Below are 27,642 nucleotides of genomic sequence, written 5' to 3'. Positions count from 1 at the left end.
TTGAGAACTAAACCACAAATTTCTTCTTTGTTGAAATTATTTATTTATTTATCTAGATTTAGAGTTTGAGCAAATGGAAAATATCTCATATTTAAAATGTTAATTTTTTTGAATAATTTAAATATTTATATTCTTTATGTTTGTCAATTCAAGTATAATGTATTTTCAAACATTTTTTTTAAATTTTTTTTATAATCATTCCAAAACTATTTGTGTTTAATGAATCAATATAACGAAAAAACAAATAGCATGTAAATTTTTTTACCACTAACTAAATATAATGGGAATTAAAATTAATTTTATTTTAATTTATTATATTATATGAGATGATTAATGTAATATCCACTATTGATAATGATGTGAAGTAAGATTTATATACACAAACTAAATAAAAATATTAAGAAATATAAATAAATAACAAAATTTTTTATTAATTATTGAATTTCTAAAGTCCTGTGCATCGCACGGGACCACTGGTTTGTACATATACAGAAGCTCGCTCACACGAAGAAGGTTAGAATTCAAAGCCGCCCCACTCTCTCTCTCTCTCTCTCTCTCTCTCTCATACAATCAGTGAGTCAATCTGTTTGTGTTGTTTAGGTAACTCTGCGACTCAAAATCATAGCAGCCAATGGCGTTTTCTTCTTCGATGGCTCCTTCGTTGCGTGGCCTCTCGACCAATGCATCCTCACGCGATTCCTATGCAACCCAGAAGATCTACCCATCATCTCTCTCTCTCCCCCAATGCTCTCCCATCTCCAAGTGAAGTTTTTTCTTCTTTTCCTTCTTTTTTTTCGCTTCCCTAATTTGCTTCTTGTTTGGCTTTCGAGAAAAATGGAGGAAAATTGGAAGAAACTAGATATCTTTTCACGTGATTATTGTTTTCTTGTGATTACTGTGCCAATTTCACTTGATTGGAGTCTGTTTTTATCTGTTTTATGTGATTCCAACAGTGGAAAAAATTGATATTAAACCAAAGGGAACTAACTCACTCTCTTACGCTTCTATAATTTGCTGCTTGTGAATCTATGAATCTAATATTTTTGTTCCTTCTCCTTTCCATGTAAATAGAATCTGTGTACGTATCGTGTTCAATAACAACAAAATAGGTTTAGAATGAAACAAGGAATGCTAGTTGATTCTGCCATGGCTATGCAATCTATGCTATCACGTTCTCTTGATATATAAATTAAACAATATAATTTACCATATGCTACCTAAATATCAGTTGATTAGAAGAAAATTGTTATATGTAAGGTTGATATGCACTATTGAATGAGTTAGCCTTTGTGAGGCATTGGCCAACATGTATGTTCTTCCTTTTTTTTCCTTTTAGGAAGTAGGAAGGGGTCCATTTAAGGCCAAATTTACTTGCCAAACTCTCAATGTCCTGCATGTCATCAACAGGGATCAAAATGCAACAAGAATTTTAAATTTTAAATCTAAATCACCATAAGTCCATTATATTAATAGGGAAAGAACTTATGTTACATGGACTCTTCTATTTTCCCTACACTACCCGTGTCTACTGGATATGACAAGGGTAAGGGTGTGAGATATTTGTCTGACACATGTACCCAATTTAATCTTCAACTTTTTGCAATGTTTGAAGAATAAGAAACACGTAGTCTCTAACATAGATGAGAGATAGAACTTCTAGATTCTCCGTAAATTCTATTTAATTTCAAGTACATTTCTACATAATTTATCAAAGAGTATTATGTAATATGTAACATATATAACTGTCCATAAAGAGTCCTTGTACTTATATCCTATGTTGGATACATATCCCAATATCTTAACACTTAAGTTAATGAAGGTTTGACGCTTGGACACACACCTGTACCCGATAATTCTATCCAAGTCCATGTAGCACATAGGTCACAACTTTACAATACCTAAAACACCATTCCTAACAACCATAACCACCAACATGTAGCTCATAAATATGGTTTAAAAAGAATACCCTATTATTGATGTTCTACAATAAGGTAGGTATTGTATGTAGCTGGTAGGTTGGGGTGATCTTTTGCACTTAACCATGTCAAGAAGTATGGCATTTTTTTTCTTCTTTTTTCTTTCAGATTACTAGTAAGGTTATGGAAATGTATTGTAACATGTTTTTTTGGATAGTTTCATATAACTATTGTTTTGCTTGTTTCTTTGTATATAACATAATTCACAAATTTGTCAAAAGAAAAAAAAAATCATTATCATTCTGTGGTGGGCTGCATTGTGATAATGTTTGAATGTTACATCCTGACCTCAATATACCATCAGTGTTTGATTCTGTGTTTGGGTGGGTGTGTACCCTTATTTATTCGCATACATATTCCTAGAATCTGTTTTACATATCAATTTTTTTTTCCAATATTTCTTCAAGGGACTTCTTTCCTGCCTTTTTTTTTTCCTTAAATAAATTTGTAATGCTATGCTGTAAATTGCAATCCAGAGTCATGTGAATCTCCAGTCAAGGTTTTCTGTCATAGATTTAACTCACATGCACTTTTTCTGTTGATTGAAATTGCTGATGTAGGCTTTTGTTTCTTGTTTCAGAATGGATTTTATTTGTCAATGGAGTCAAAGGAAGTTGTCAACCTTTCCTATTTGTGCTTCAGTTGCAGGTTCATTATATGCCATTACTTTCAAATTATGTTTTGAAAATTGAACTCGTGTTATGATGTTATGAAGTTTTACTTTGCAATAGGTCTAATATATACCTTCCGTCACATTTATTGGCAGATGCTATGCAACAAACTTCTTTTGAAAAAGTTGAGTTTCCCAAGGGCGACACTTGGTCTATTCATAAATTTGGTGGTACCTGTGTGGGAAGCTCCGAAAGAATTCGGAATGTTGCGCACATAATTATCAATGATGATTCAGAGAGAAAGTTAGTTGTTGTGTCTGCAATGTCAAAGGTGACCAATATGATGTATGATCTTGTCTGCAAGGCGCAATCACGGGATGATTCTTACATAGCTGCATTGGATGCTGTTCTAGAAAGGCACAAGTTAACAGCCCGGGATCTACTTGAGGGGGATGACCTTGCTAGTTTCTTATTGCAGTTGCATGATGACATCAATAACCTTAAAGCAATGCTTCGTGCAATATATATAGGTATCAGAACAAATTTTTTCTTGTTGTCTTTTGCCCAATATGTAATTAGAAAGATCTGTTATGTCACCTGATAGGTTCAAACTCTTGCTGTGATACCCCCACTTAGCAGGCAAGTGCCCGAATGATGGCCAAACTTGAGGTCGCTGTTAAATCACATGCTTGTCCCTTGTATGCCATGCAACCCCAATTCTCACATATACATGATATTATCTTAGTCCTACCTGCCTTCCCAAATTGATTTTCCTTTTTTTTTTTTTTTGCATTTTTTTTCCTTTTCTTTTCCCTCAATCAAAAAGCAATTGGCACATGGATGATGGGGATTTGAATCCATCAGTTGAATGACTAATGTGTTGCACTGCCATTGTGCAATGTCATGGGTGAAGTATATTTCTATGAGAGTTACAAATTGTGCAGCTTGACATTTATAGTAGTGTTTGAAGGTGATTATAATGATTGCAACATTACTTGGTTTGCTATCAGTAAGCAATGTTCTTTAATTTATCTGTAATATGAGCTATTTTTAGTTGACTGCTGTTGAATTTATTTCATGATGTTTTTAAGGCTCCATTTGTTTTGATGTAGAATAATTTACTCTAAAAATAATTTACATTCTTCTATTTTTAAGTGTTTGGCTGCATCTCTAAAAACATATATTTGGAACATTATGTTTTGCACTTCATCATTTGTTCCACCCTCCCACCCACTTTATCTACATCTTGTTCAATTCAGACCATTTTTCCGTGGGCCCATGACACGCCATCCCTCCCCGTCCCCCCCCCCCCCCCCCCCCCCCTTCTCCCACCCCCACCCACACACAAATTTTAGAGTACAGCCAAAGCTTTCAATTTGGAAGTCGGAAAGTAACTTACTGGTTCGGAATCTGTAAGTTACATTTCAGCCGCTTGATGCAAATAGTTTATAGAAAAAAAAATGTTTTCCCAACTTATTATGCAAACAAACATAGGAAAATGAGGAAAATATGTTTCACAAAAATATTTTACGGCAAAACAAATGGAGCCTAAGAGTCTTGTGATATTTTGCAAACTATTACATTGATGGGTGAATGTGTCACCCGCATTGGGTAATTCTATTTACATACCATAGAAAATCTCAGTACACACCATTTCAGTGGTTCAAATATCAACTTTCGAACAAAAGTCAAACGTTTGGGCATAAACTTTTAAACAAAAACTAGTTGTTTGGACATAAATTGTTGAATGAAATGTATATTTGAACAATTTATTTTTGTTCGTAAGTTTATATTTGAACATTTTTCTTTTGTTTGGAAGTTTGTATCTGAACGACACAAATGATGTGTATCAAGATTTTCTATGGTGTGCGAATAAAATTTTCCATAATTTTTGCTTCCTGCTATTACCTTTGGTTCTCTGTGCCCAAAAAGACTTTTTTTACATATTATATTGATTTACATGCTTAATGTACTGCAGCCGGACATGCAACAGAATCGTTTACAGATTTTGTTGTAGGACATGGAGAGTTATGGTCTGCTCAGATGTTGGCATCTCTTGTCAGAAAAGTGGTGCTGTGCTTATTTGCACTTTATTTTGAAAGAATATCTAGAAGTTGTGATTTTGAGATTTTCTGAATTAGTTTTTTCTTTTTATTTGATTTTTCTCTGCTGCAGAGTGGGATGGATTGTAATTGGATGGACACGAGGGAGGTCCTTATTGTAAATCCTAGTGGTTCTAATCAAGTTGATCCAGATTACTTGGAATCTGAAAAAAGACTTGAGAAATGGTTTTTGCAAAATCCATCTAAGACTGTTATTGCAACTGGTTTCATAGCTAGTACACCTCAAAATATTCCTACAACTTTGAAAAGAGATGGAAGTGACTTCTCTGCAGCTATAATGGGGGCTTTGTTCAGGGCACGCCAAGTCACAATCTGGACAGATGTTGATGGTGTTTACAGTGCTGATCCCAGAAAAGGTTTGTGCAGTTTGTGCATTTGAATCACCACTTATGAAAAATCTCTGGAAGATTGTTGCTTGTAAAATTAATCATTTATTCTGATGATGGAAGTAAATTTCTGGACTGGTACTTCTACTAACAATGTTAATTTTGTGTTTGATTATGGACTTGGGTACGAGTATTAGGTGCGGGTTTGTATCCAAGTGTTAGACCTTCATAAACTTAGATATTAGGATCTTGCGATTCATATTCAAAGATATGGGTATGGGGACGCGTCATATATACATATATATTAAAAAATATATAATATTCTCGGATGAGATGTTGTAAATTATGTAGAAGTATACCAGAAATTAAATAGGATTCAAGAAAAATATGAAATTTCTATCTATAATTAATGTGAGAGGCTAAAAATATTGCTTTACTAACAAATGTGAGTTTCTTCTTCTTTATATATTGTAACAAATTAAAGGATCTGAGTGACTAAATTGGGTACGGGTGTCGGACACATATCCCACGCCCTTACCCTTGTCATATCTGATAGACACAGGTATTTTGGGCGAAATAAAAGAGTCCATGTAACACACTGATTGGAATGACTAATGAACATTTCTTTTTGCAGTTAGTGAGGCTGTGGTATTGAAGACGTTGTCTTATCAAGAGGCCTGGGAAATGGTGAACTTTAATCTCATTTTATACCTGTTAAAGTTGCTGACACTTGCTATTTAGCGTTCTTAACAAGAAAAATTTACATGCTTGTGCAGTCATATTTTGGGGCAAATGTTTTACATCCCCGAACCATCATTCCAGTGATGCAATATGACATTCCAATCATTATTAGAAATATCTTCAATCTTTCAGCACCTGGAACGATGATCTGCCAGCCTTCCGTTAATGAGTTCGAAGATGGGCAGAGGCTGGAATCTTATGTCAAAGGGTTTGCAACTATAGACAATTTGGCCCTTGTAAATGTTGAGGGGTGAGCTTGTATTGCAATGATATTTCTGTTCATCCTATTTGTAGTTGTATGCATTCTCTTTAATTTCCTTTTCCCATTTAAGCTGCACCTTGCACATTCTTTTTGCAGAACTGGAATGGTTGGTGTTCCTGGTACAGCTAGTGCCATTTTTGGTGCAGTGAAAGATGTAGGAGCCAACGTTATCATGATATCCCAGGTATCTTCATCTTCTTATATCTGTTAAATATTTTTCCATATTGTAAAATTCATGTAGTTAGTGATTGGGTCTAATGCAGGCTAGCAGTGAGCATTCTATCTGCTTTGCTGTTCCTAAGAAAGAAGTAAAAGCTGTTGCTGAGGTTTTACAGTCTAGATTTCATCAAGCTCTGGATGCTAAGCGTCTTTCTCAGGTGGTTTGATAGAATTCTAGAAGCTGATGTTATTTATCAATACTTTGTGAACGCTTTTTGGTTCCCTGGCTTTTCTATAGAGTTGTTTTCCAAACTAGTAATATGTAGTATAAGGGTTATCCTTTCTCTATATTGCACAAGATTTTAAAGGATTGTGATTGACAGTATAGTCGTCAAGGTGGACAATATTAGACAGACACACCGTTGTAGCTTTTGTGTTAGTTCGCTTCTTCGGTGACTGAAGAAGTGATTGCCTAGGATAGTCCTTCCTCCCGTCCCTCGAAGGCAAAAAAGAAGGAAAAAAGGAGGGTTTTGGTGATGGCTGCAGACATGAAGCTTCCGGATTTTAGTAGAGCATTTGATTCAGTGTATAAATCATTCATACGCCTACCCCAAGTAATTGGGTCTAATGCTTAGTTGTGACAGTTAACAAAGGAAACTTTTCAGTAATCATTTCAATGCAGCAGAAATGATGTGATTGAGGACACTGTCACCTATATATATTAGCGTGATTAAGGTGGACACTGGAATTATGAGTGAAGTATTAGGGGTTCAGAATGAAGAAAGCATTATGAATTGGTAAAACTAATTAAAGAAAAGGAGGAAGAAGAGAATGAGACATATCTTCTTACTAGAAGAAGAGAACTGTCACAATTCTTGATCTAGTTTGTTGAATCTCAAAATATGGGATGTATGGTGGTTTCCCACCATGATCTAATACTGAGGGTGGTTATGAAAACCACCTTCTATTCATTTCTTCTTCTAAATTAGAAGTTACGGTGGTAGCTAATAATCACGAGTAGCTACCTGAGAAGAACATGAATCCTAATATGAATATGCGAATAAAGGCTAGGGCGTTCCCCGTAAGCAACGACTTGTGCCTGCCTTTGGGTGTTCCAAAAAATGGGTAAGGGGCGCTACATCATCTCTCGAGTGCAGTGAAAAATAGGCAAGGTCCCATGCTCTTTCCTGAACAAGTGTGGGTAAAGAAGTTAACTCAGGATTGTAGGTTTAGATTAGCAGCTTGGAATATTGAAATATTAATTTGTAAATTTTTGGAATTAGTAAATACTCTGATTAGAAAGAAAGTTACTGTAACATGTTTACAAGAAACTAAGTAGGTAGGTGAAAAAGCAAAGGAAATAGAAAAAACTGTGCATAAAATTTACTGTGCTAGAAAAGATGAGACATAGAAATGGTTTAAGAATAATTGTGGCTAACATCTTGATGGTAATGTGTTAGAATAGCATATTATTAGTTGGGTTATTTATCTATTATAATTATTCTATGCCTTGGGGCTTCCTTGTAATTATTATTAATTTTCATTAATATAAAAGGGGGATGATATCACAATCATTCCCTAATCTTGGTATTCTCTAAAATTATCATGGTATCAGAGCCACAACCCTAAATCCATACACCACACAGCCACCACAAAGCCTCCACAGATATGCCACCGTCCTAGGTCAGTCGGCTACTGTCGAAGGGATTTTTGGCCTAGCTGCTAACTGCTGGCAGCCCTAGTCCCTTCTATCACCATCGTAGACAGGCCATTTGGCCTAGGTCGAACCCTTCGTCACTGCTGACAGGCCTTCTAGCCTAGGTCGAACCCTTCGTCATTGCCAACAGGCCTTTTGGCCTAAGTTGAACCCTTAGGCAGTCGGCGAGGCAAGACGACAGTGATCGAGGTCATCTCTGGATTCCTTTGACATTCCTCTGTTGTGCGTCTCTATGTTTGGTTGAACTGCTGTTGTCGTTGACTTTGTAATGAGGTAGTGACCTAAAAGTATTTGTTCCTGTTCTGTTTCTTTTCTTCTTAAATTTTTTTTTTTTTGATGTGTTTAATTCGTTAATATTCTTAGTGGTCATTGTGCTTACTATTCCTCCACCATCTTCCGAGTTTGTGATTGACACTGGTTTTGTTGAGGATTTGGTAATACAGTATCCATGGTAGATTCCACTAGTGTGTCCACTACTTCGCAGACATTTAGGAGTGAGAGTTCCATTCTACCTGTTACTATGACTGATAACCCCAACCCTACTCTTAAAATCACCACCTCTCCATTTAATGGTCAGAATTATCTAGCGTGGTCGTAGAGTTTGACTATTTTTTTGAAGAGCAGAGGGAAGATGGGATATGTTGATGGCAAAATACAGGCACCCAACACCACTGACCCTGGTTATGACCAATGAGAGATTACCAAAACTTTGATTATGGGTTGACTTATTCATTTGATGGTACCTGACATTGGTGAGGGCTACTTGTCTATGGAGATTGCCCAGGATATTTGGGATGTTGTGACTTCCACCTATTCCCGCAAAGGGAATTTCTCACAGGCATCTGAGATGCGCCGCTCTATTGAGAGCTTTGTTCAAGGGGAGCATACTGTTCTTCAGTATTTCACCTTCCTTATCAATGGCTGGAAATGCTTTGATCACCTATAGGACTATAAAAGCTTGTTTGCACTGCTGATTCAGATGGGTACATGAAGTTCATTGTACAGGAAAGGGTTTTCAAGTTTCTGGCAAGTCTTAATGTGGAGTATAATCCTGTTTGGAGTCGGGTTCTGGGTATGGATACTCTTCTTTCACTTTCGGAGGCATTCGACTATGTACAAAATAGGTAGTCAACTATAAACGACTAAATGAAAATTTAGAATTTGATGGATATTTTATTCCAAGAAAAGATGTTTTGATTAACTTAACCAAAGGATCAACAATCTTTAGCAAATTCGATTGTAAGAGTGGATTTTGGCAAATTCAATTGACTGAAGAGTCAAAAAAATTGACAATTTTCAGTATACCTAGAGGACATTACCACTGGAATGTTATGTCTTTTAGTTTAAATATAGCACCACAGGTATTTCAACGGTGGATAGATACAATGTTTAAAGATCTTAAGAATTGTTGTGTAGTATATATTGATGATATACTTATCTTCTCTAAAACTTGAGAGGAGCATAAGAAACATTTAAAATTACTCTGTGAAAAATTTCAAAAACATGGAATTGGTGTCACCCAAAAAGATTGAACTAGAAAAAGAATCAATTGAATTTTTGAGAATAATTATAGACCAGAAAGGCTTAAAATTACAAAAGCATATTTTGTTTAAAGTATGAGATTTTCCTGATACTCTTGAAAATATAACACAATTACAGAGTTTATTAGGTATTTTAAATGATGGACGAAATTTCATCAAAAATCTTTCAAAAATAGAAATTCCTTGGTTAACCAAATTAAGAAAAAATGTTATGTTTGAATGGACATCAGATGATGTTGCTTTAATAAAACAAATTAAAGAAAATGTCAAAACTTTACCAAACGTTTATCTTCCTAAACCAGGTGATAAATTAATTTTAGAAACAAATGCCTCAAAGTTATGTTTGGGATGTATGCCTAAAGCAATACCAAGTAAATTATGGCATGATAAAGAGATACCTTTATTTGAAAATGGGATTAGACCAAGAAAAATTCTAGTACCCATAAAATTACAAAAAGAACAACTAATTTGTGGATATAATTCTGGAACATTTAAACCCAATGAATAGAAATATATTATTTTTGAAAAAGAATTACTTGCAATAATATTGGCAATAAAAAGTTTTCATATTTATTTAGCCCCAGAAAATTTTATTGTACGTACTGATAATAAGGCAGTAAGAGATTTCTTGATCAATAAAAAACCTATTGAGCAAGGAAGAAGATTAGCCTGGTATAATAAAATTTATGAATATACTTTTGAAGTAGAACATCTTACAGGTACTAACAATTTTCTTGCAGATTTTCTTAGTAGGAATTGTTTTAGAAAATTAAATTACTAAATAAGTAATTTTAATTTTTTGCAGAAGACCTCTAGACCAAGAGGAAAAAATGAGCAAGGGTAAACAACCAAGACAAGAAAAAGTTTATGTTGTGTTTGCAGGAAGACATCCTGAAATTTACATAGAATGAAATGATTGCAATAAGCAACTTCGCGCATTTCCAGAGCAAGTGATAAAGCCTATGATAGCATGACCAAAGCTAAAAAGGCTTTTTACAGTGCACCAGTGATGCTTGTTTATCAAAATAATTTGTCAAATGAGAACTAATCCAGTTCCAACTAATATTCAGACATCTAAACTAGATGAATCTGAAATAAAAGATTTTTTCAACCTTGGTCTATCCAGAGAAATTTATACAGAACTCAATGGAGTTTGGAAAACTCACATTGTAAACAACAAAGTGAAATTTCAAAAACATATGGGAGTTTTGGCCAACAAATTAGCTTGAGCAAATAGCTAAGTTAAAAGATTTACAAAACCTTTGTTTCAATATCCTTAAACAAATGAATTGGAATTAAGATTTTAATTTCGAAAAAATCAACGGCTGTGTTTGGAAAGGTGTTCCAACACATTTCCACCCACTAATTTGAGTGTGGTGTTTGTTTTGAGTTTTTAAATTATAATTCCACTCACTTTTGAAAACTCTTTTCCAGGCGGGAAAATTTGGCTAACCCAGTCGTCCTCTCGGACGTCCCTCCAGACATCCGGCCGGTTGACCGGAACAGTGTTCGGGTTTTTTTTTTTGGCACCTGTTAATTTTATATTGTAAATAAAAAATATTTTCGGAATTTTTTTAATTTTTATATGAGCTTTTGAATAGAATTTTGGGTTGTGTGTTTGGTTATGAGTTGTAAGTTTTTGAATCAAAAAACTTTCTGATTTCAAAAACTCAAAACGTCCTCCAAAACTCAATTCAAAACTCATAACCAAATAAATTTTCACACTCAAATCATAATTTCATAACTCACAAACTCAAAATACAACTCTATTCTCAAATCATATTTAGAAAACTTTACCAAACGCTACCAACAATTTTTTTCAGCTATTAGATCTCGTATTAAATGAGTTTTCTAATCTAGTTTTTGAACAAATAAAAGAATGTCTTTTTGAAAAAGCAAGAACTTTGCTTCCAAAAGAAAATTTTCTTTTAATAAAAAATCAAGTTAAGGATCATCGTGATAAGATTAGACAAATCTTAGAACGAGTCTACGATAAATTAAATTTTAAAGATGGAATTCCCAAAATAACCATCATGGCAAATCATGACATGTGGTTTTCTGAAGATATAGATTGGGAAATAATTAATCAAGTTATTTTGCAAATTTTAGATCCAATCCAGTGGATAGAATATCCAATGATCATAGTGTAGTAAAAGGCTTCCGATGGAGTAAATACTTTATTTTTTGGATCTCTAGCACAATTGATTGGCGAGATTGAAAACATTTTTTTCCAACCATATCAAATTTGGTATATCAAAGAAACTGAAGATTTCGAATTTGAAGATGATTATTTTGGATGAAGATCGCAGGAGGGAGCGATTAGAAAATATTCAAAAACTTCATTTGATAGAATATTGGATAGACAGTCTAATAATTGTTTCACAGGTAGCTTCTAATATCCATGGGTCAACAAAATTGCCATTCATGGTTACAGATGGTAGAATACTATTTGTAATTCATTTTCCCATAACATATCAAAGGTCTCCTACACAAATTAATGAGACTCTTGACATATTATTAAATCTCAAAAAGAGAAATAATTTGGATCTTCCGTTGGAACTAGCCATGACCACGGATGATCTGGAACAATTTCAGAATGAGCGATACAACCAGGATCGTGATTCCCCTCTATTAGAGACTGATGAAGAATATAACAATCTCGTAAACAGGATGGAAGCATAGTGGACCTCACTATCACATGCAGTTGTCTCATGATCGACTCCAACCTTATCCAGGACATGTGGAGCAACCTGCATTATTAGGCAGAAAGTGGTCAGGCAAATCTTTTCGGCCAACGCTACAAAACAGAAAAGATTAGCCAAATCTTATCTGTTTCAGTCTATTCCTTTGAAAACCGAGGACGGTAGACAGTCATGTATATTTGTATATAATTGTAGCTTAGTTGGAGTTTGGCAGAACCTCCATAACTCTGTTATCAGAATCTTATGATTCGAGATTCGATTCACAATTTTTGCAAAATCGATAGTAATCTATAGGTGAATCTATTTTGGAAGTGAATCTTTATTGAATCACATGATTCACAACTGATTCACGATTTGATTCACTTTTTACGATTCATGCAATTTTTGAAATTATTGTGTCCGACACATTTTTCATTCTTTTCTTCATCTTTTTAGTGAAAATGACATAACACAACTTCTAATAGCGTTTAGTACCAAAATAACCAATATATACACATGATTTGTTGTTATTTTAGTATTCATGGATTTTTTAATAGAATCCAAACAGATTTAGTCAGGCCCAACATATTTTTAACCTTTCTTATCATTTTTTTCCCTTTAAAAATTATAATATATCTTCTAAAGATGTTTAAGATTAAAGTTATACTATGAATTATCTATTGCTATTTTATTAAATTGAATATTACATATGTGAGGTTAGTTATACCTTTTAAAATGTTTTAGGTTTTAAAATAAAAGATTCTAAATAATTATTTCTTATAATTTGCTCACTCTTACTTAGAAAAGTATATATGCTTATTGTCCAAATATCAATATCGTTGTTAATTATTATTACTTTGGAAATTAATAGTTTGTCTATTTGGTTATTATTTTTATTAAGAATGGTTGATATGAAATATGTACAAAAGAAAAAAGTAAGATGATTTTACAGAGGAACCTTTATTAACTTCTTACCTATTAAATTACGTGATTATCATTGAAAATAATATTTTCATTGATTTAAGTTTAAATATTTCATATTCATAAGATATATTAAACATCTAAATATGTAGATATATGTTAAGTAATTTAGAAAAAGTAACCGAATCTTTATGATTCACGATTCGATTCAATTAACAATTTAGTACGAGGCTATTTTGATTCACGATACGAATTCCAATTTGACAACTATGCTCCATAAATATGTCTAGGTGTCATGTATAATTGTCAAGTAGTATTTATAAGCCTTAAGTCTAGGCTAGTAAACTTTTGGAGTACATACTTTTGGAAAACTTTGCAAATTTGGACGTATGTATTTGATAGTCTAACCAATTAGGTATGTATTAAATTTAGACTAGACTTTTTGGTTTTATTTGTTTATGGAGTTGTATTCTATAAATTGGCTTTCAAGCCAACATAATACAACATTGTAAATTCTCTCCATCTTCGTTGCCTAAACTTCGCCTTTCCTTGTTCTGTTTCTGTTGCTGTTGCTTAACTCGATGAAAATAGTAGAATAGAAATAGTAGAAAGCTCCTTTTCTTTTGGCCAAACAGTTCGGGATCAATTGGCTCTTCTATCTTTCTTTTTCCCTTATTTATTTATGATGAAACATCTTGATCTATTGTTTCTTCAAATGAGGATGATCGACTATCATTATCATTATCATTAGTTGACATATTAATATCATAATTAAAGTGTTGTAAAATGGCTTCATGTTCTAGATAAGTTTCTCTTATATCTAGTAGCCTATTTCTTTCATCAATACCTAAATTTCGGTCTTTATATAATTTTCTCCAATAATCCAATATTTTAACAATATTTTCATATTCAGTTCTATTATAAGTATTGGTGAGAAGTACCAGAATATCTTCTGTACCATAAAATAGCCTAGGAATGGAGTTATCTTCTGGACTATTCATTCCATTATTGTTTATAAATGATATAGTTTCTAATTGAGTTACTAAATTGTTTATTTGGGTTTTTGCTTCTTTGTTTAAGTCAATAGTTATTCTAGAACCTAAATTGTCTATTTTAGATGCTATAGACTCAACTTTGGTTTTGAGATAATTTTGATTTATTTTTTGATTTTTATCTAATTTAGAAAACCAAAAACACATAATATCGGTAATATTATTTAAACTAGAACACACGCTATTTATATTTGCAGCCTCTTTAGTAATATGCAATCTATGGTCATATTTATTATTAACATTATTTTTTGTATTTCCAAAGCATATTATATCTTCGGGGTTAATTGCCATTATAGATTGTTGTTGGTACCTAAGACCCTCCTAGTGTATTTATCTGGTGCTTAAAACCTCTCTTTATGATCTTGAAGACTTCAAAATGCCTAATTATGGCCAATAATGAGCATATGGGGCTTTGACATACACTAAGCATATAGGTTTACAACAACTATAAATGAAACAAATAATTATGAAGATATAAAATACAAATGATACACAATTTAAGATTAAACTTGACGAATAATATTTTCTGATTTTTTTATTTTTATTTTAATATCATTAAGCACACCATACACACATATATATCAAAATTTACACATAGATAGAAATACTTACATAAGTTGATCTTGCTTTCAAGAGCTCTTCACCAAGTTCTGATACCAATTACAAAAATCAAAAGAAAAAGAGCTTTCTACTATTTCTATTCTACTATTTTTATCGAGTTAAGCAATAGAAACAGAAATGGAAATGCGAAGTTTAGGCAACGCAGATGGAGAGAATTTACATTGTTGTATTATGTTGGCTTGAAAGCCAATTTATAGAATACAACTCCATAAACAAACAAAACCAAAAAGTCTAGTCTAAATTTAATACATACCTAATTGGTTGGACTATCAAATACATACGTTCAACTTTGCAAAGCTTTCTAAAAGTCTATACTCCAAAAGTTTCCTAGCCTAGACTTAGGCTTGTAAATATAATTTGACAATTATATATGACACCTAGACATATTTATGGAGGTTCTGACAAATTCCAACTAAGCCACAATTATATACAAATATACATGACTGTCTACCCTCAGTTTTCAAAGGGATAGACTGAAACAGAAAAGATTTGGCTGATCTTTTCTGTTTTGTAGTGTTGGCTGAAAAAATTTGTCTGACCACTTTCCGCCTAATAACATAGGTTGCTTCATTTGTCCTGGATAAGGTTGGAGTCGATCATGAGACAACTGCATGTGATAGTGGGGTCCACTATGCTTCCATCCTGTTTACGAGATTGTAATATTCTTCATCAGTCTTTGATGGAGGGGAATCAGGATCTTGGCTGTATCGCTTATTCTGAAATTGTTCTACATCATCCGCGGTCATGGCTAGTTTCAACAGAAGATCCAAATTATTTCTCATTTTGAGATTTAATAACATGTCAAGAGTCTCATTAATTTGTGTAGGAGACCTTTGATGTATTATGGAAAAATGAGTTACAAATAGTATTCTACCATCTGTGACCATGAATGATAATTTTGCTAAGCCATGGAAATTAGAAGCTGCATGTGGAAAAATTATTAGACTGTCTATCTAATATTTTGTCAAAAGAAGTTTTTGAACATTTTTCAATCGCTCCTTCCTACGATCTTCATCCAAATAATCATCTTCAAATTCGAAATCTTTAGTTTCTTTGAGATACCAAATTTGATATGGTTGGAAAAAGTGTTCTCGTTCTCGCCAACCAATTGTGCTATAGATCCAAAAAGTAAAATAATCCAATATTTCAACAATATTTTCATATTCAGTCCTATTATAGGTATTGGTTTGAAGTACCAGAATATCTTCTGTACCATAAAATAGCCTAGGAATAGAGTTATCTTCTGGACTATTCATTCCATCATTGTTTATGAAGGATATAGTTTCTAATTGAGTTATCAAATTGTTTATTTGGATTTTTGCTTCTTTGTTTAAGTCAATAGTTATTATAGAACCTAAATTGTCTATTTTAGATTCTATAGACTCAACTTTGGTTTCTAGATAATTCTGATTTGTGTTTTGATTTTTATTTAATTTAAAAAACCAAGAACACATAATATCGGTAATATTATTTAAATTAGAACACATACTATTTATATTTGTAGCCTCTTTAGTAATATGCAAACTATAGTCATATTTATTATTAACATTATTTTTGTATTTCCAAAACATATTGTATCTTCAGGGTTAATTGCCATTATAGATTGTTGTTGGTACCTAAGATCCTTCTAGTGTATTTATTTGGTGCCTAAAACCTCTCTTTATGATCTTAAAGACTTAAAAATGCCTAATTATGGCCAATAGTCAAAAGATCTTAACGAGTATATGGGCTTTGACATACACTAAACATATAGGTTTTACAACAACTATAAATAAAACAAATAATTATGAAGATATAAAATACAAAAGATACACAATTTAAGATTAAACTTGACGAATAATATTTTATGATTTTCTTTTTAAATATCATTAAAATTTATATATAGATAGAAATACTTACATAACTTGATCTTGCTTTCAAAAGCTCTTCACTAAGCTCTGATACCTTGTCTTGTCTTGTCATGTCGAATGGACTAATGAACTATATTAATGGCTACCTTATTATCACAATACAATTTCATGGGTTCTTTGTTATACAATCTGAAGACCTTTAGTAAAATCTGAAGCCATATAAGCTTGCATATACCATGAGCCATGTTCTTGCACTCTACCTCAGCACTAAATCTGTCCACTATGGGTTGCTTCATACTTATCCATGTAACTAAATTTCTCCTTACAATAGTACAATATCTGGAAGTAGACTTCCTATCATCAACTGTACCTGCCCGATCTACATTAGTAAAAACCTCCAACCACTACAATCTCAGATGACTATGGTTAGAGAACAAGATCCCTTTTCTTGGAGCCTACTTAAAGTGCATAAGAATCCGATGAACATGTAGATGTACCGTACGAGGATCATGTATAAACTGATTGACTACCCTAGTGTATGTCCAATATCCGATTGAGTATGAGATAGGTACATCAGTCTCCCAAAACAAAATCTCTGGTACCTACCCTTATCAACTAGATCGCTAACACTACAATTGAGTTAGTGATTTGCATCAATAGAAGAATTTGGTGGTCTACACCCAACATGCCTGTTTCCTTAAGAAGATCAGAATGTACTTTCTTTTATTAATAAAATGCCCTAGTTCGATCTTGCAAGTTCAATTCCAAGAAAGTATCTCAATAAACCTAGATCTTTGATTTCACATTCCTTGACTAGGTGTACTGTAAGCTGAGACTTCTTCTGCATCATTTCGTGTTACCACTGTTATTCTAATACACAAGAGGGTAATTTTATCCTGATCTTGTTTAATGAATGTGGTATGATCTACATTGTCTTGCTTATACCCAAACCTCAGAACTCCACTCCTCCCACCTGCCTTGTAACCCAAGTACAAGTTTTACTTGCCTACCCCCAAACCTGCCCCTATGGTTGAAGTGCCTGAACCTATCTCATTAGGGTCAGGGTGGGGCAGGGACCATGGTATGGGATTTTTTGCCATTCCTTTGCAGGTTCTTGCTGTCCACATTGCTTGACTGATAGTTGTGGGAGGGGGATCACAAAATTGAAGTAGATGAAGAGGGGGAGGAGGCCGTACTAGCAGTCAAATTTCAACCTAAGTCAGGAAATGGTTATACCAAAAAACCAGATCACTGACCTGCTGGATGTTAAAATGAGTATCACACGACTGTATCCTGTTCCATTCATTTTAGACCTACGGATTGTAGTTAAGATAATAAAGCCTTAGAGCAGCTTTTTCCCTGGAGGCCTCTAATTTTTACAAATGAGGTGAAAATAAAGAGTTTTTGCCTTTCTGGGTGTGGCCCTTATAAATCACCAGAGGTTAGGAATTTAGAAGGTATATATGCCGATTGTATGCCTTTGGTGTAATATAATACCTCTAAAAAGATAATGATGTACATGTACATCTACCAACATTATTTGATTTGTTGAGGTTTGAACCATCTATTGCTTTAATATATTTGTTTTAAATTTTATTTGTTTGAATGGGCCTTTTGATGGGCTTCAGCATACAATTCTGCTTGTGGTCCTGTCAGATGCCGATATCATATAATCATGAATTCAGTTTCAAGCTTATCCACCCTTATGTGACACCTCTGTATTATATTAACATAGGCCAAGTTTGTTAGCTGACTGCTATCCACATATCCCTGGACCCCAAATCTCAAACATTTAGTTCTTATTTTACTTCTGTGGTACTTGAGGACACGGACATCATCTTGTATTCATGCCTAGTCTAATTAGATTTCTATATATCCACTTTGGTTCCTATCTTAAATAATTTCAGCTCTTCTCAGGTTGCGGTCATCTCAAACTGTAGCATTTTGGCAGCAGTAGGCCAGAAAATGGCAAGTACTCCTGGAGTCAGTGCTACACTTTTCAATGCGCTTGCAAAGGTTGGTAAAGTTATTAAATTAGTATTATACTCTGCTAAATTTTCATGTGCAGTGCTATTGTCATCCCCTTTCAGCTTCATGCATTCTACATTGTGACTGCCTAGATTCCTGGAAATTCAAAGTTCATGAGAAGTGGAGTGCAGTGAGAAAAAGTTGGTGTGTCAATAGGGCACTCCAGAATTATTCTTCCTGAACATTCAATAAGTAGACATTTTGCCTCCGGAATTACACCTGATTACTGGCATGTGTACATTATGATAGATACTTAACTGCAAAATAAATTTTATCTGTCCTTTTCCCTGTGGTGGAGCCCAATTTCTAGGTTATATGCATGCTTCTCATAAATTTCATGAAAAAGTTAATGAATAGTTACTATACTGCAGGCTAATATTAATGTCCGTGCTATAGCCCAAGGTTGCTCAGAGTACAATATCACTGTGGTTGTCAAACAAGAAGACTGTGTGAAGGCCCTAAGAGCTGTCCACTCAAGATTTTATTTCTCTAAAACCACGATAGCAGTGGGTATTGTTGGATCTGGATTGATTGGTGGCACCTTGCTTGACCAGCTCAGGGATCAGGTACATTCTATTTTCTTTATCAGTCAATTAGTATCATATCTATGATGGATTGTAGTTTATTGATTAAGTTTGAGTCTAGACAGTACAAGTCGATTCATGATAATTGATAGATTAAGGTTCAATGGTTAAATACTAGAATTGCAACTGTCCGCTTTTCTTTTATGAAGAGCATGAAGTTCACATATTGAATCCTCTTGTGTTTATGAATTTGGACAACATGGTCTTAAAATGAAGCTCTTAAATTCCATCATCTTTGTTGCGTACTTGTATTTTATTTTTTTGGGTGAATTACCGTATCGTACCTTATTTTCAAAATACATTAAAGAGGTTTAAGAATACATAACTTTGATCTCAACCCAACTCAACAGAGCCTTGTTTCCTTTTTTGATATCCGGGAGCACCTTCAGGGTAGGGTCCTTTGGACCAACCCCATAGGATAAAACCTGGGATGTACCCCAACGCCCCCACAAGTGTACATTAGGTGAAGTTGAGGTGGCTCGAATTGGGACTTGCTGCTTTATTGGTATAAGTCTCACCGCTGAGCTACTCGCCGTTAGACAATTCAATGAAGCCTTTGTGACGACCCCATTCCACGCCAAACTATAGTCATTTCATACCAAAGCATAAAAGTGCATCCTATTCAAGGAATTATGTTTCTAAACTATGTTTCAAGGATTCATTAAGCATGCTTCAAAACATTTTAGGTAGAAAAGGAAACTAAACCAAACTAAGCCTTAAGTTCCATCAAATGAGATCAGCTACATGAATCTTTTTTCTCCACTTGACTCCTATCAACTTCCATTTAGTTAGTCAAATTTAGGAGATTCATATCTTTATTTACTACACTATCTCACGTCAATCTAGGTCTGCCCCTGGCCCTGCCCCTAACACTTCCATCTGTCATCACTGTATCATATCTCTTCACTACCGCCTCTGTTTATATGACCAAACATCTCAATCTATTCTTTCTCAACTTATCTTCTATCGGTACTACTCCTACCCATTCATAAATATACTCATTCCTAACTCTGTCTTTTCTAGTCTTGCCACATATCCACTGTAGCATCCTCATCTCAGTAATACTCATCTTATCTACATCATGCTTCTTAATTGCCCAACATTCTATTCCATACAATATCGCTGGCCTAACAGTCGTTCTATAGAACTTTTCTTTTAGTTTAGTGGGTACGTGCTTATCACATAGTACCCCAGACGCGCTTCTCTACTTAAACCATCTCGCCTTAATTTTATGGACCACATCCGCTCCAATCTCCCAAGCCGTTTTGATAATTGATCCTAAATAACGAAAATGTTCACTGTTAGATAGTTCTTGGTTCTCAATCTTCACTTATCCTCTGCTTCCATTATTACTATTACTAAAATTATACTTTATGTACTCTGTCTTAGTTTTGCTTATCCTAAATCTTTTAAATTCTAGTGCTTGTCTCTCTAGTTTCATCTACTAACGCGATATCATTTGCAAAAAGCATATACCATGACACATCATCTTGAATATTTCTTATCAACTCATCTATAGCTAAAGCAAAAAGGTAATTGAGATTGATCCTTGGTGTAACCGCACAGTAATTGACAATTCACTAGTCTTTCCAGCAGATGATCTAATAGTGGTCACCACACTTTCATACATGTCGCTAATCACATTAATGTAACTTTTTGTCACCATTTTCTTCTCTAGCACCCCCCATATTATATCCCGAGGCACTTTATCATATGCTTTCTCAAGATCGATAAAAACTATATTAATGTCTCTTTTCTTTTCTCTATAATTTTCTATTACTCTCCTCAAAAGATAGATCGTTTCTATTGTTGACCTACCAGACATAAATCCAAATTGATTCTCTGACACCTTTGTTATATCTCGCAATCGATGTTCCATCACTCTCTCCCACACTTTTATTATATGACACATGAGCTTGATTCCTCTATTGTTGTTGCAATTTTAGATATTTCCTTTATTCTTATAGATTGGCACTAAAATACTCTTCCTCCGCTCCTCTGGCATTTTTCTAGTCAACAAAATCTTCCTAAATAACTTAGTGAAGCAAGCAACCCCTTTCTTATCCAAACATTTCTAAGCTTCAATAGGGATATCATTGGAATCTTCTTAAGTGTAATCTCCACTTCAAAGTTTCTAATCCTTCGATAGAACGCATAATCTTGGTTTCCTTATTAGTGGCTACTTCCTCCCCTTTCGACCTTCTTCCATGTTCTTTATTTAACAATTTTTCAAAATAGTTATTCCATCTCTCCTTTATCTCTTCATCTTTCACCAACACCTTAGAGTCCTCACTCTTGATGCATTTAACTTGATTAAAATCTCTTGTTTTCCTCTCTTATCTTAACAGGTTTGTGTATTCTCTTCTCTCCCTCCTTATTATCTAATCTAGTGTATAGGTCATCATAGGCTTTCAACTTAGCGACCTCATTATTAGCCAATCTATAGCCCTTAAGGTTTTCCTTAGTTATTCTTTTGCCACTCTTTAAAGCACTAGTTTTTCGTCTTTACTACCGCTTGAACCTCCTCCTTCCACCACCAAGTTTCCTTAGAGTTGGGTCCCTTTCCTTTTGACTCTCCAAGGACTTCCCTTGAGATTCTTCTCATATAATTAGCCTTTGAGTTCCACACAGTGTTAACATCATCTTCCAAGTCTCAAGTACTTTTTTTACCTATTTTATTCTTAAATATTTCTAGTTTACCCCCTTTTAGGTCCTCCCATCTCGTCCTACGACGCCCACTATCCTTCCTAACTTGGTATTGCCCTTTAAAGTATAGATTTAGTACCAAAATCCTGTGTTGAGACGCCAGGCTCTCTCCAGGAATCACCTTATAGTCGTTGTATTTTAGATGCTTCACTTTTCTTACTAGAAAGTAATCTATTTGGCTCCTAATTGACCCACTCTTAAATGTTATCAAATGATTCTCCTCTTCTTATACATAGTATATTGACCACCACCAGGTTAGAGGCCAATGCAAAATTTAAAGTACTCTCTCCTACCTCATTTCTATTATCAAAATCATACCCACCATGCACCCTCTCATAACCTAGTTTAATAAAAAATGCACATGTCATGCAATAACACGAAGCTGTTAGAGAGCCTTGTTCCACAAACATGTTTGAAATATGTTTTCACCTTTTAGTTGGCTAATATTTGGAGAATATTAATAGAGGATGAAATGTCAAGAAATGCAATGTTGGCTCAATTTTACTTACAATCATACTCAGTAAGGTGAAGGAGGATGTCATAATTAGGACAACTTGTTTGATAGAGCTGTTCCACTTCTATATCGGTTGGTTCGTTCTTGGATTGTTTCGATAGCATCAGTGGCATGTTCTTCTATGGCATCCATCTCTTGGAGTTTTGACTTCTCTAGAAACTTCAATGATAGGGAGGTTGTTGACTTGGTATCTTTGTTGGTATTGCTTGATAGGGTTCTCTTTCTTCCTCTCGTGACACTAGGGTCTGGAATATTATTTCTTAGGGGTCTTTTCCTGTAAATCTTTATTTGATAAGCTTATTGATAATCCCTCTGTTCCTGTGTTTTCTCTTTAAAAAAAAAATTTGGAAACTGGTGGTGCCTTGTGGTCTTTAGCTCAAAGGGGTGTCAAAACTAAGGATGTTTTCCAAAGAAGAAGCCTAATCACTCTCTTTGCCCTCAATGGTGTGTGATGTGCAAGAGGAATTCAGAGGCGGCAGATCATTTATTCCTTCATTGCCCGATAGCTTTTGAATTATGGTAGCACCTTTTTGGCTTATGTGATAATCAGTGGGTTGCTCCGCAGGATTGCATTCAAATGCTTCTTGTTAGGTTCAAAGGGTTTGGAAACACCAAAAGTGCTAAAACATTGTGGTCAAGTATTGCTTTTGCTATTTTTTGGACTATATGGTTGGAGAGAAATGCAAGAATCTTTGATGGAAAGGAATGGAATGTAGAGGTTTTGTGGGATAGGGTGGGGTATTTGGCTTCGTTTTGGGCATTTGTGTCCCCTCCTTTTAAAGGAGTTCCTTTGTTCTTGATCTCTAGGAATTGGGCTGCTGTTTGCCATTCCTAATGCTAGGAGTTTTGTGCTTTTGTTTTGCTCTATCTCCTTCTTTGTATGAGGACTTCTTGTCCTCTTTCATTTTTCTTATTTTTAATAAAATTTTTAGTTGATGCTCAAAAAAAAAAAAAATGTAATAATTAGGAGCAAACCCCATAAGACAACAATGCTTGATTCGTTTAGTTAGATTCCTGGAGGATTGTTATGTTAGCATATTATATTAGCCGAAAGTGTTAGCATATTATATTAGCAGAAAGTTACACTAGGGTCTGTAATCATTTTATGCCCTCAGGGATCATCTTGTAATTGTCTTTCTTGTAAACCCTAATCTTCATATTTAAATAGGGGGTGATATTCTATCATACCCTAAGCTGGTTACCCAAGCTTCATGGTATCAGAGCTACACCTCTAGGGTTAGGGTTCAAAACGTACCTAGTTGGATCATCTGCTGGGTCGATCTTCAGTCACCGTCGTCACTCCGCTTCGTCTTCATCAGCCGTTGGATCATCTGCTTCGTCTTCGTCTTCGTCTCAGCTCCTCAGCTCGTCGATCTCCTCTAGCCGTTCGTCGCTCGTCTTCATCGCTCTCGTCGTCCTCAGCTCGTCGCTCATCTTCGTCACTCGTCGTCCTCAGCTCCTCTGTCGCCTTCATCAATCGTCAATCTCTGATATACTCTCACTCTCGTCCACTGTTTGGTATGATATAGCCTCTCTTTTGTATCACACCCTAGTATATATAAATATATATATATCCTGATATAGCCTGGTATATATAAATATATATATCACACCGTACCAATACATGTATACATAAATAAATCAATATATACATATATATATATATATATATATATATATATATAAAGCAAAAAACAAAAAACAAAAAAATGGTTTCTTAATTTTGTTATGTCTTTATAGTGGTCATTGTGCCTGTTATCTCACTACCACCTTCTGGGTTTGTGATTGCCACTAGTTTTGTTGCGGGTTCGGTAGTATTGTATCCATGACAGATTCTACCAGTGTGTCCCCTTCTTCTCAAACACCAAAGAGTGAGAGTCCCATTCTACCTACTACCATGACTGAGAACCCCAACCCTAGTCTGAAAATCACCACCTCTCTATTTAATGGTCAGAACTACCTAGCATGGTCTCAAAGTTTGACTATGTTTTTGAAGAGCAGAGGGAAGATGGGGTATGTTGATGGCAGGATACAGGCACCTAGTACCACTGACTCAGGTTATGACCAATGGGAGATTACCGACTCTTTGATTATGAGTTGGCTTATCCATTCAATGGTTCCAGAACTTAGTGAGGGCTACTTGTCTATGGAGACTGCCCAGGACGTTTGGGAGGCTGTGGCTGTTACCTATTCCCGCAAAGGGAATTTTTCACAGGCATTTGAGTTGCGCCGCTCTATTGAGAGCTCACTTCAGGGGGAGCAGACTGTTTTTCAGTACTTCACTTTCCTCACCAACAGCTGGAAACGCCTTGACCACCTGGAAGACTATAAGCCCGTTTGCCCTACTGATTCTGTCGGCTACAAGAAGTTCATCGCACGGGAACGGGTCTTTAAATTTTTGGCCGGCCTAAATGTGGAGTACGATCCAGTTAGGGGTCGAGTTCTGAGTATGGACACTCTTCCTTCACTTTAGGAGGCATTTGCCTATGTACAGAATGAGGAGAGTCGCCGGTCTGCTATGATGTCCCCTGCCTCTACTTACCGTTCCGCATTACTGTCTACTCCTCGAGATGGCCTCAGCCTGCTTCCTCCGTCTGCTGCTAAGGAGTCTGTATTCTGTGATTATTGCAAGAAGTCGCGGCATACTCGTGGGACGTGTTGGAAGCTTCATGGGACTCCATCCGGGGGTCGAGGTGATCGGTCTGGTTCTCGAGGAGGTCGGTCAGGCCAATCTAGAGGACGTGGTTCCTATTCCCGGGCTCATCAGTCTAGTGCCGTTGATACCCTTGATTCTAATTCTACTTCTGTTACCCAAGCTTTTGATACTGAGCTGGAGGATGCTTTGCGCTAATTGTTGGACCGCAGATCTTCTACTGCTCTCAGTACCGCTTCCTCGTCCTTTGCCCGCTCAGGTAACTTAACATCTTCTCCTTGTGCTTTCCTGTGTCATAAATCTTTGCCTTGGATTATTGATTCTGGTGCCTCAGATCATATGTCTGGCTCCTCTGATATTTTCTCTGTCTATAAGCCCTCTTCAGGTCAGGACAAAGTTAGGATTGCCAATGGTACTGTTTCTTCCATTTCTGGAAAAGGTTTAGTCCAAGTCACTCCTACCATACATCTATCTTCTGTTCTCCATGTTCCCAAGTTCTCTGTTAATCTGTTATCCTTAAGTCGTCTTACCCAGGATTTGAATTGTAGTGTGACTTTTTTTCCTGATCATTGTCTTTTTCAGGACCTTGTCACGGGGAGGACGATTGGCAGTGGTAGTGCAGAAAATGGTCTCTACTTCCTAGATCAACCGGACAAACTTGCTTATTCTTCCACCACGTCTTCTACTACCCCCGCTGATTTATGGCTGTGGCATCGGCGTCTTGGGCATCCCTCATTTCATTTATTTAAGCATTTATTTCCTTCTAGTTTCGCAAATCATCATGTGTCTGACTTTCTTTGTGAGTCTTGTCAACTTGGAAAACAACATAGAGCTTCTTTTGCTCCCAGTTTGAATAAAAGCTTCGTTCCTTTTTCAGTAATACAGTCTGATGTTTGGGGTCCCTCTCGTGTTCTGTCTGTGAAAGGTCATCACTGGTTTGTTACATTTGTTGATGATTTTTCTCGTGCTACTTGGGTGTATCTCATGAAAGATAAGAGTGAGGTTTTCTTTGTGTTTCGCACTTTTCATAAGATGATTTGTACTCAGTTTGGGGCCACTATCAAAATATTTCGTTCTGATAATGGCGGGGAATACATAGATTCTGGGTTAGGACAATATTTCTCTACTCATGGCATTATCCATCAGACCTCTTGCACCAATACCCCTCAACAAAATGGGGTGGCCGAACGCAAGAATCGGCATCTTCTTGACATGGCTCGGTGCATGTGTTTTTTTATGAATGTGCCTCGGCCCTATTGGGGCGACGCTGTTTTCACCGCTGCCCATCTTATTAATCGTCTCCCTACCCAGGTCTTGGACAAACAGGCTTCGCTTCGCGTCCTCCTCGGTTCTCCGTCCTTGTTTTCTATTCCTCCCAAAATATTTGGTTGTGTCTGTTTTGTCCATAATCACTCTCCCTCTCGTGGTAAGTTGGACCCTCGCGCCCTCAAGTGTGTTTTCCTTGGTTACTCTCCTACTCAAAAGGGGTATAAATGTTACCACCCTTCTTCTCGTAAGTGGTTTGTATCCATGGATGTAACTTTCTTTGAGTCCCAGTCCTATTTCTTGTCCTCTCCGGTGTCACCATCCTCATTTCTGGGGAAGCCTTGGTGTGAAGTGAGTCCTGTGCCTCCTATGGTGGAACCAGTTATTTTTGCACCACCCTCTACTACTGTGCTTCCTATGGTGGAACCAGTTGTTCTTGCAACCCCCTCTTCTACTGGGACTATAGAACCCACTGTCACCAAGAATAAGGACGGGCATGTTTATGTCCGGGACATAGACAGAAAACAAGTTAACTGGATACACGGGACCGTTTTTGCTACTCCACTGCCATCTCCTGTTTCTGATGAGAGTCTAGGTAACTTTGAATCTCTTGAGTCCATTGATCTTGATGTTCCTATTGCCAAGAGGAAGGGTGTGAGATTTTGTACTCGACATCCTATCTCACAGTTTGTATCATACTCTCATTTGTCATCCTCATATAGAGCGTTTGTGTCCAATATTTCCTCTGTTAGCATTCCTAACCATTTTCAGGATGCTCTTGCTACCTCTGAGTGGAAACTAGCCATGATTGAGGAAATGAAAGCACTTAGGAAGAATGGCACTTGGGAATTGACTGAGTTACCTACGGGCAAACGACCTGCGGGATGTAAATGGGTATATACTGTAAAACACAAAGCAGATGGGTCTATTGAGCGTTACCAGGCAAGACTTGTGGCAAAAGGGTTTACTCAGACATATGGCATTGATTATCAGGAGACCTTCGCACCCGTGGCTAAAATGAATTTAGTCAGAGTACTTCTCTCTCTAGCAGCTAATCTAGATTGGCCGCTTTATCAGTTTGATGTCAAGAATGCTTTTCTCCATGGTGACCTCGAAGAAGAAGTATATATGGACATTCCTCCGGGTTTTGAGGATCATCAAACAGAAGGCAAAGTATGCAAACTTCGGAAGTCATTATATGGTCTCAAACAGTCTCCAAGGGCTTGGTTTGAGAGATTCACTCAGGCTATGTTTAAATATGGCTTCAAACAAAGTCAGGGAGATCACACATTGTTTGTGAAACATTCCTC

General features: G+C 35.7%; 1 protein-coding gene across 4 annotated transcripts in view; it reads left to right on the top strand.

Moving 5' to 3' along the window:
• Window positions 1–519: 519 nt before the first annotated feature.
• Window positions 520–27,642, top strand: part of LOC114285423 (bifunctional aspartokinase/homoserine dehydrogenase, chloroplastic) — a 52,424-nt gene continuing 25,301 nt past the window's right edge. Inside the window, exons 1-11 of one of the 4 annotated variants that reach the window (XR_014364432.1) lie at window positions 520–762; window positions 2,557–2,624; window positions 2,743–3,117; window positions 4,566–4,657; window positions 4,763–5,066; window positions 5,671–5,723; window positions 5,813–6,027; window positions 6,136–6,223; window positions 6,303–6,416; window positions 18,499–18,597; window positions 18,981–19,175. Coding sequence is in view for 3 of the 4 variants with exons in the window: in XM_082920580.1 (XP_082776706.1) it covers window positions 632–762; window positions 2,557–2,624; window positions 2,743–3,117; window positions 4,566–4,657; window positions 4,763–5,066; window positions 5,671–5,723; window positions 5,813–6,027; window positions 6,136–6,223; window positions 6,303–6,416; window positions 18,499–18,597; window positions 18,981–19,175 (1,734 nt within the window). In the remaining variant the exon portion in view is untranslated. Of the gene's footprint in view, window positions 763–2,556; window positions 2,625–2,742; window positions 3,119–3,195; window positions 3,286–3,413; window positions 3,558–4,565; window positions 4,658–4,762; window positions 5,067–5,670; window positions 5,724–5,812; window positions 6,028–6,135; window positions 6,224–6,302; window positions 6,417–18,498; window positions 18,598–18,980; window positions 19,176–27,642 lie in introns of those variants that run through there. The other 3 variants (XM_082920580.1, XM_082920582.1, XM_082920583.1) reach the window with 3 other exon arrangements.

The sequence above is a fragment of the Camellia sinensis genome, chromosome 3 (assembly GCF_055761805.1).
Source record: "Camellia sinensis isolate YWXY chromosome 3, ASM5576180v1, whole genome shotgun sequence".
Classification (NCBI taxonomy): domain Eukaryota; kingdom Viridiplantae; phylum Streptophyta; class Magnoliopsida; order Ericales; family Theaceae; genus Camellia; species Camellia sinensis.
This window is presented reverse-complemented; position numbering and strand designations above follow the sequence as displayed.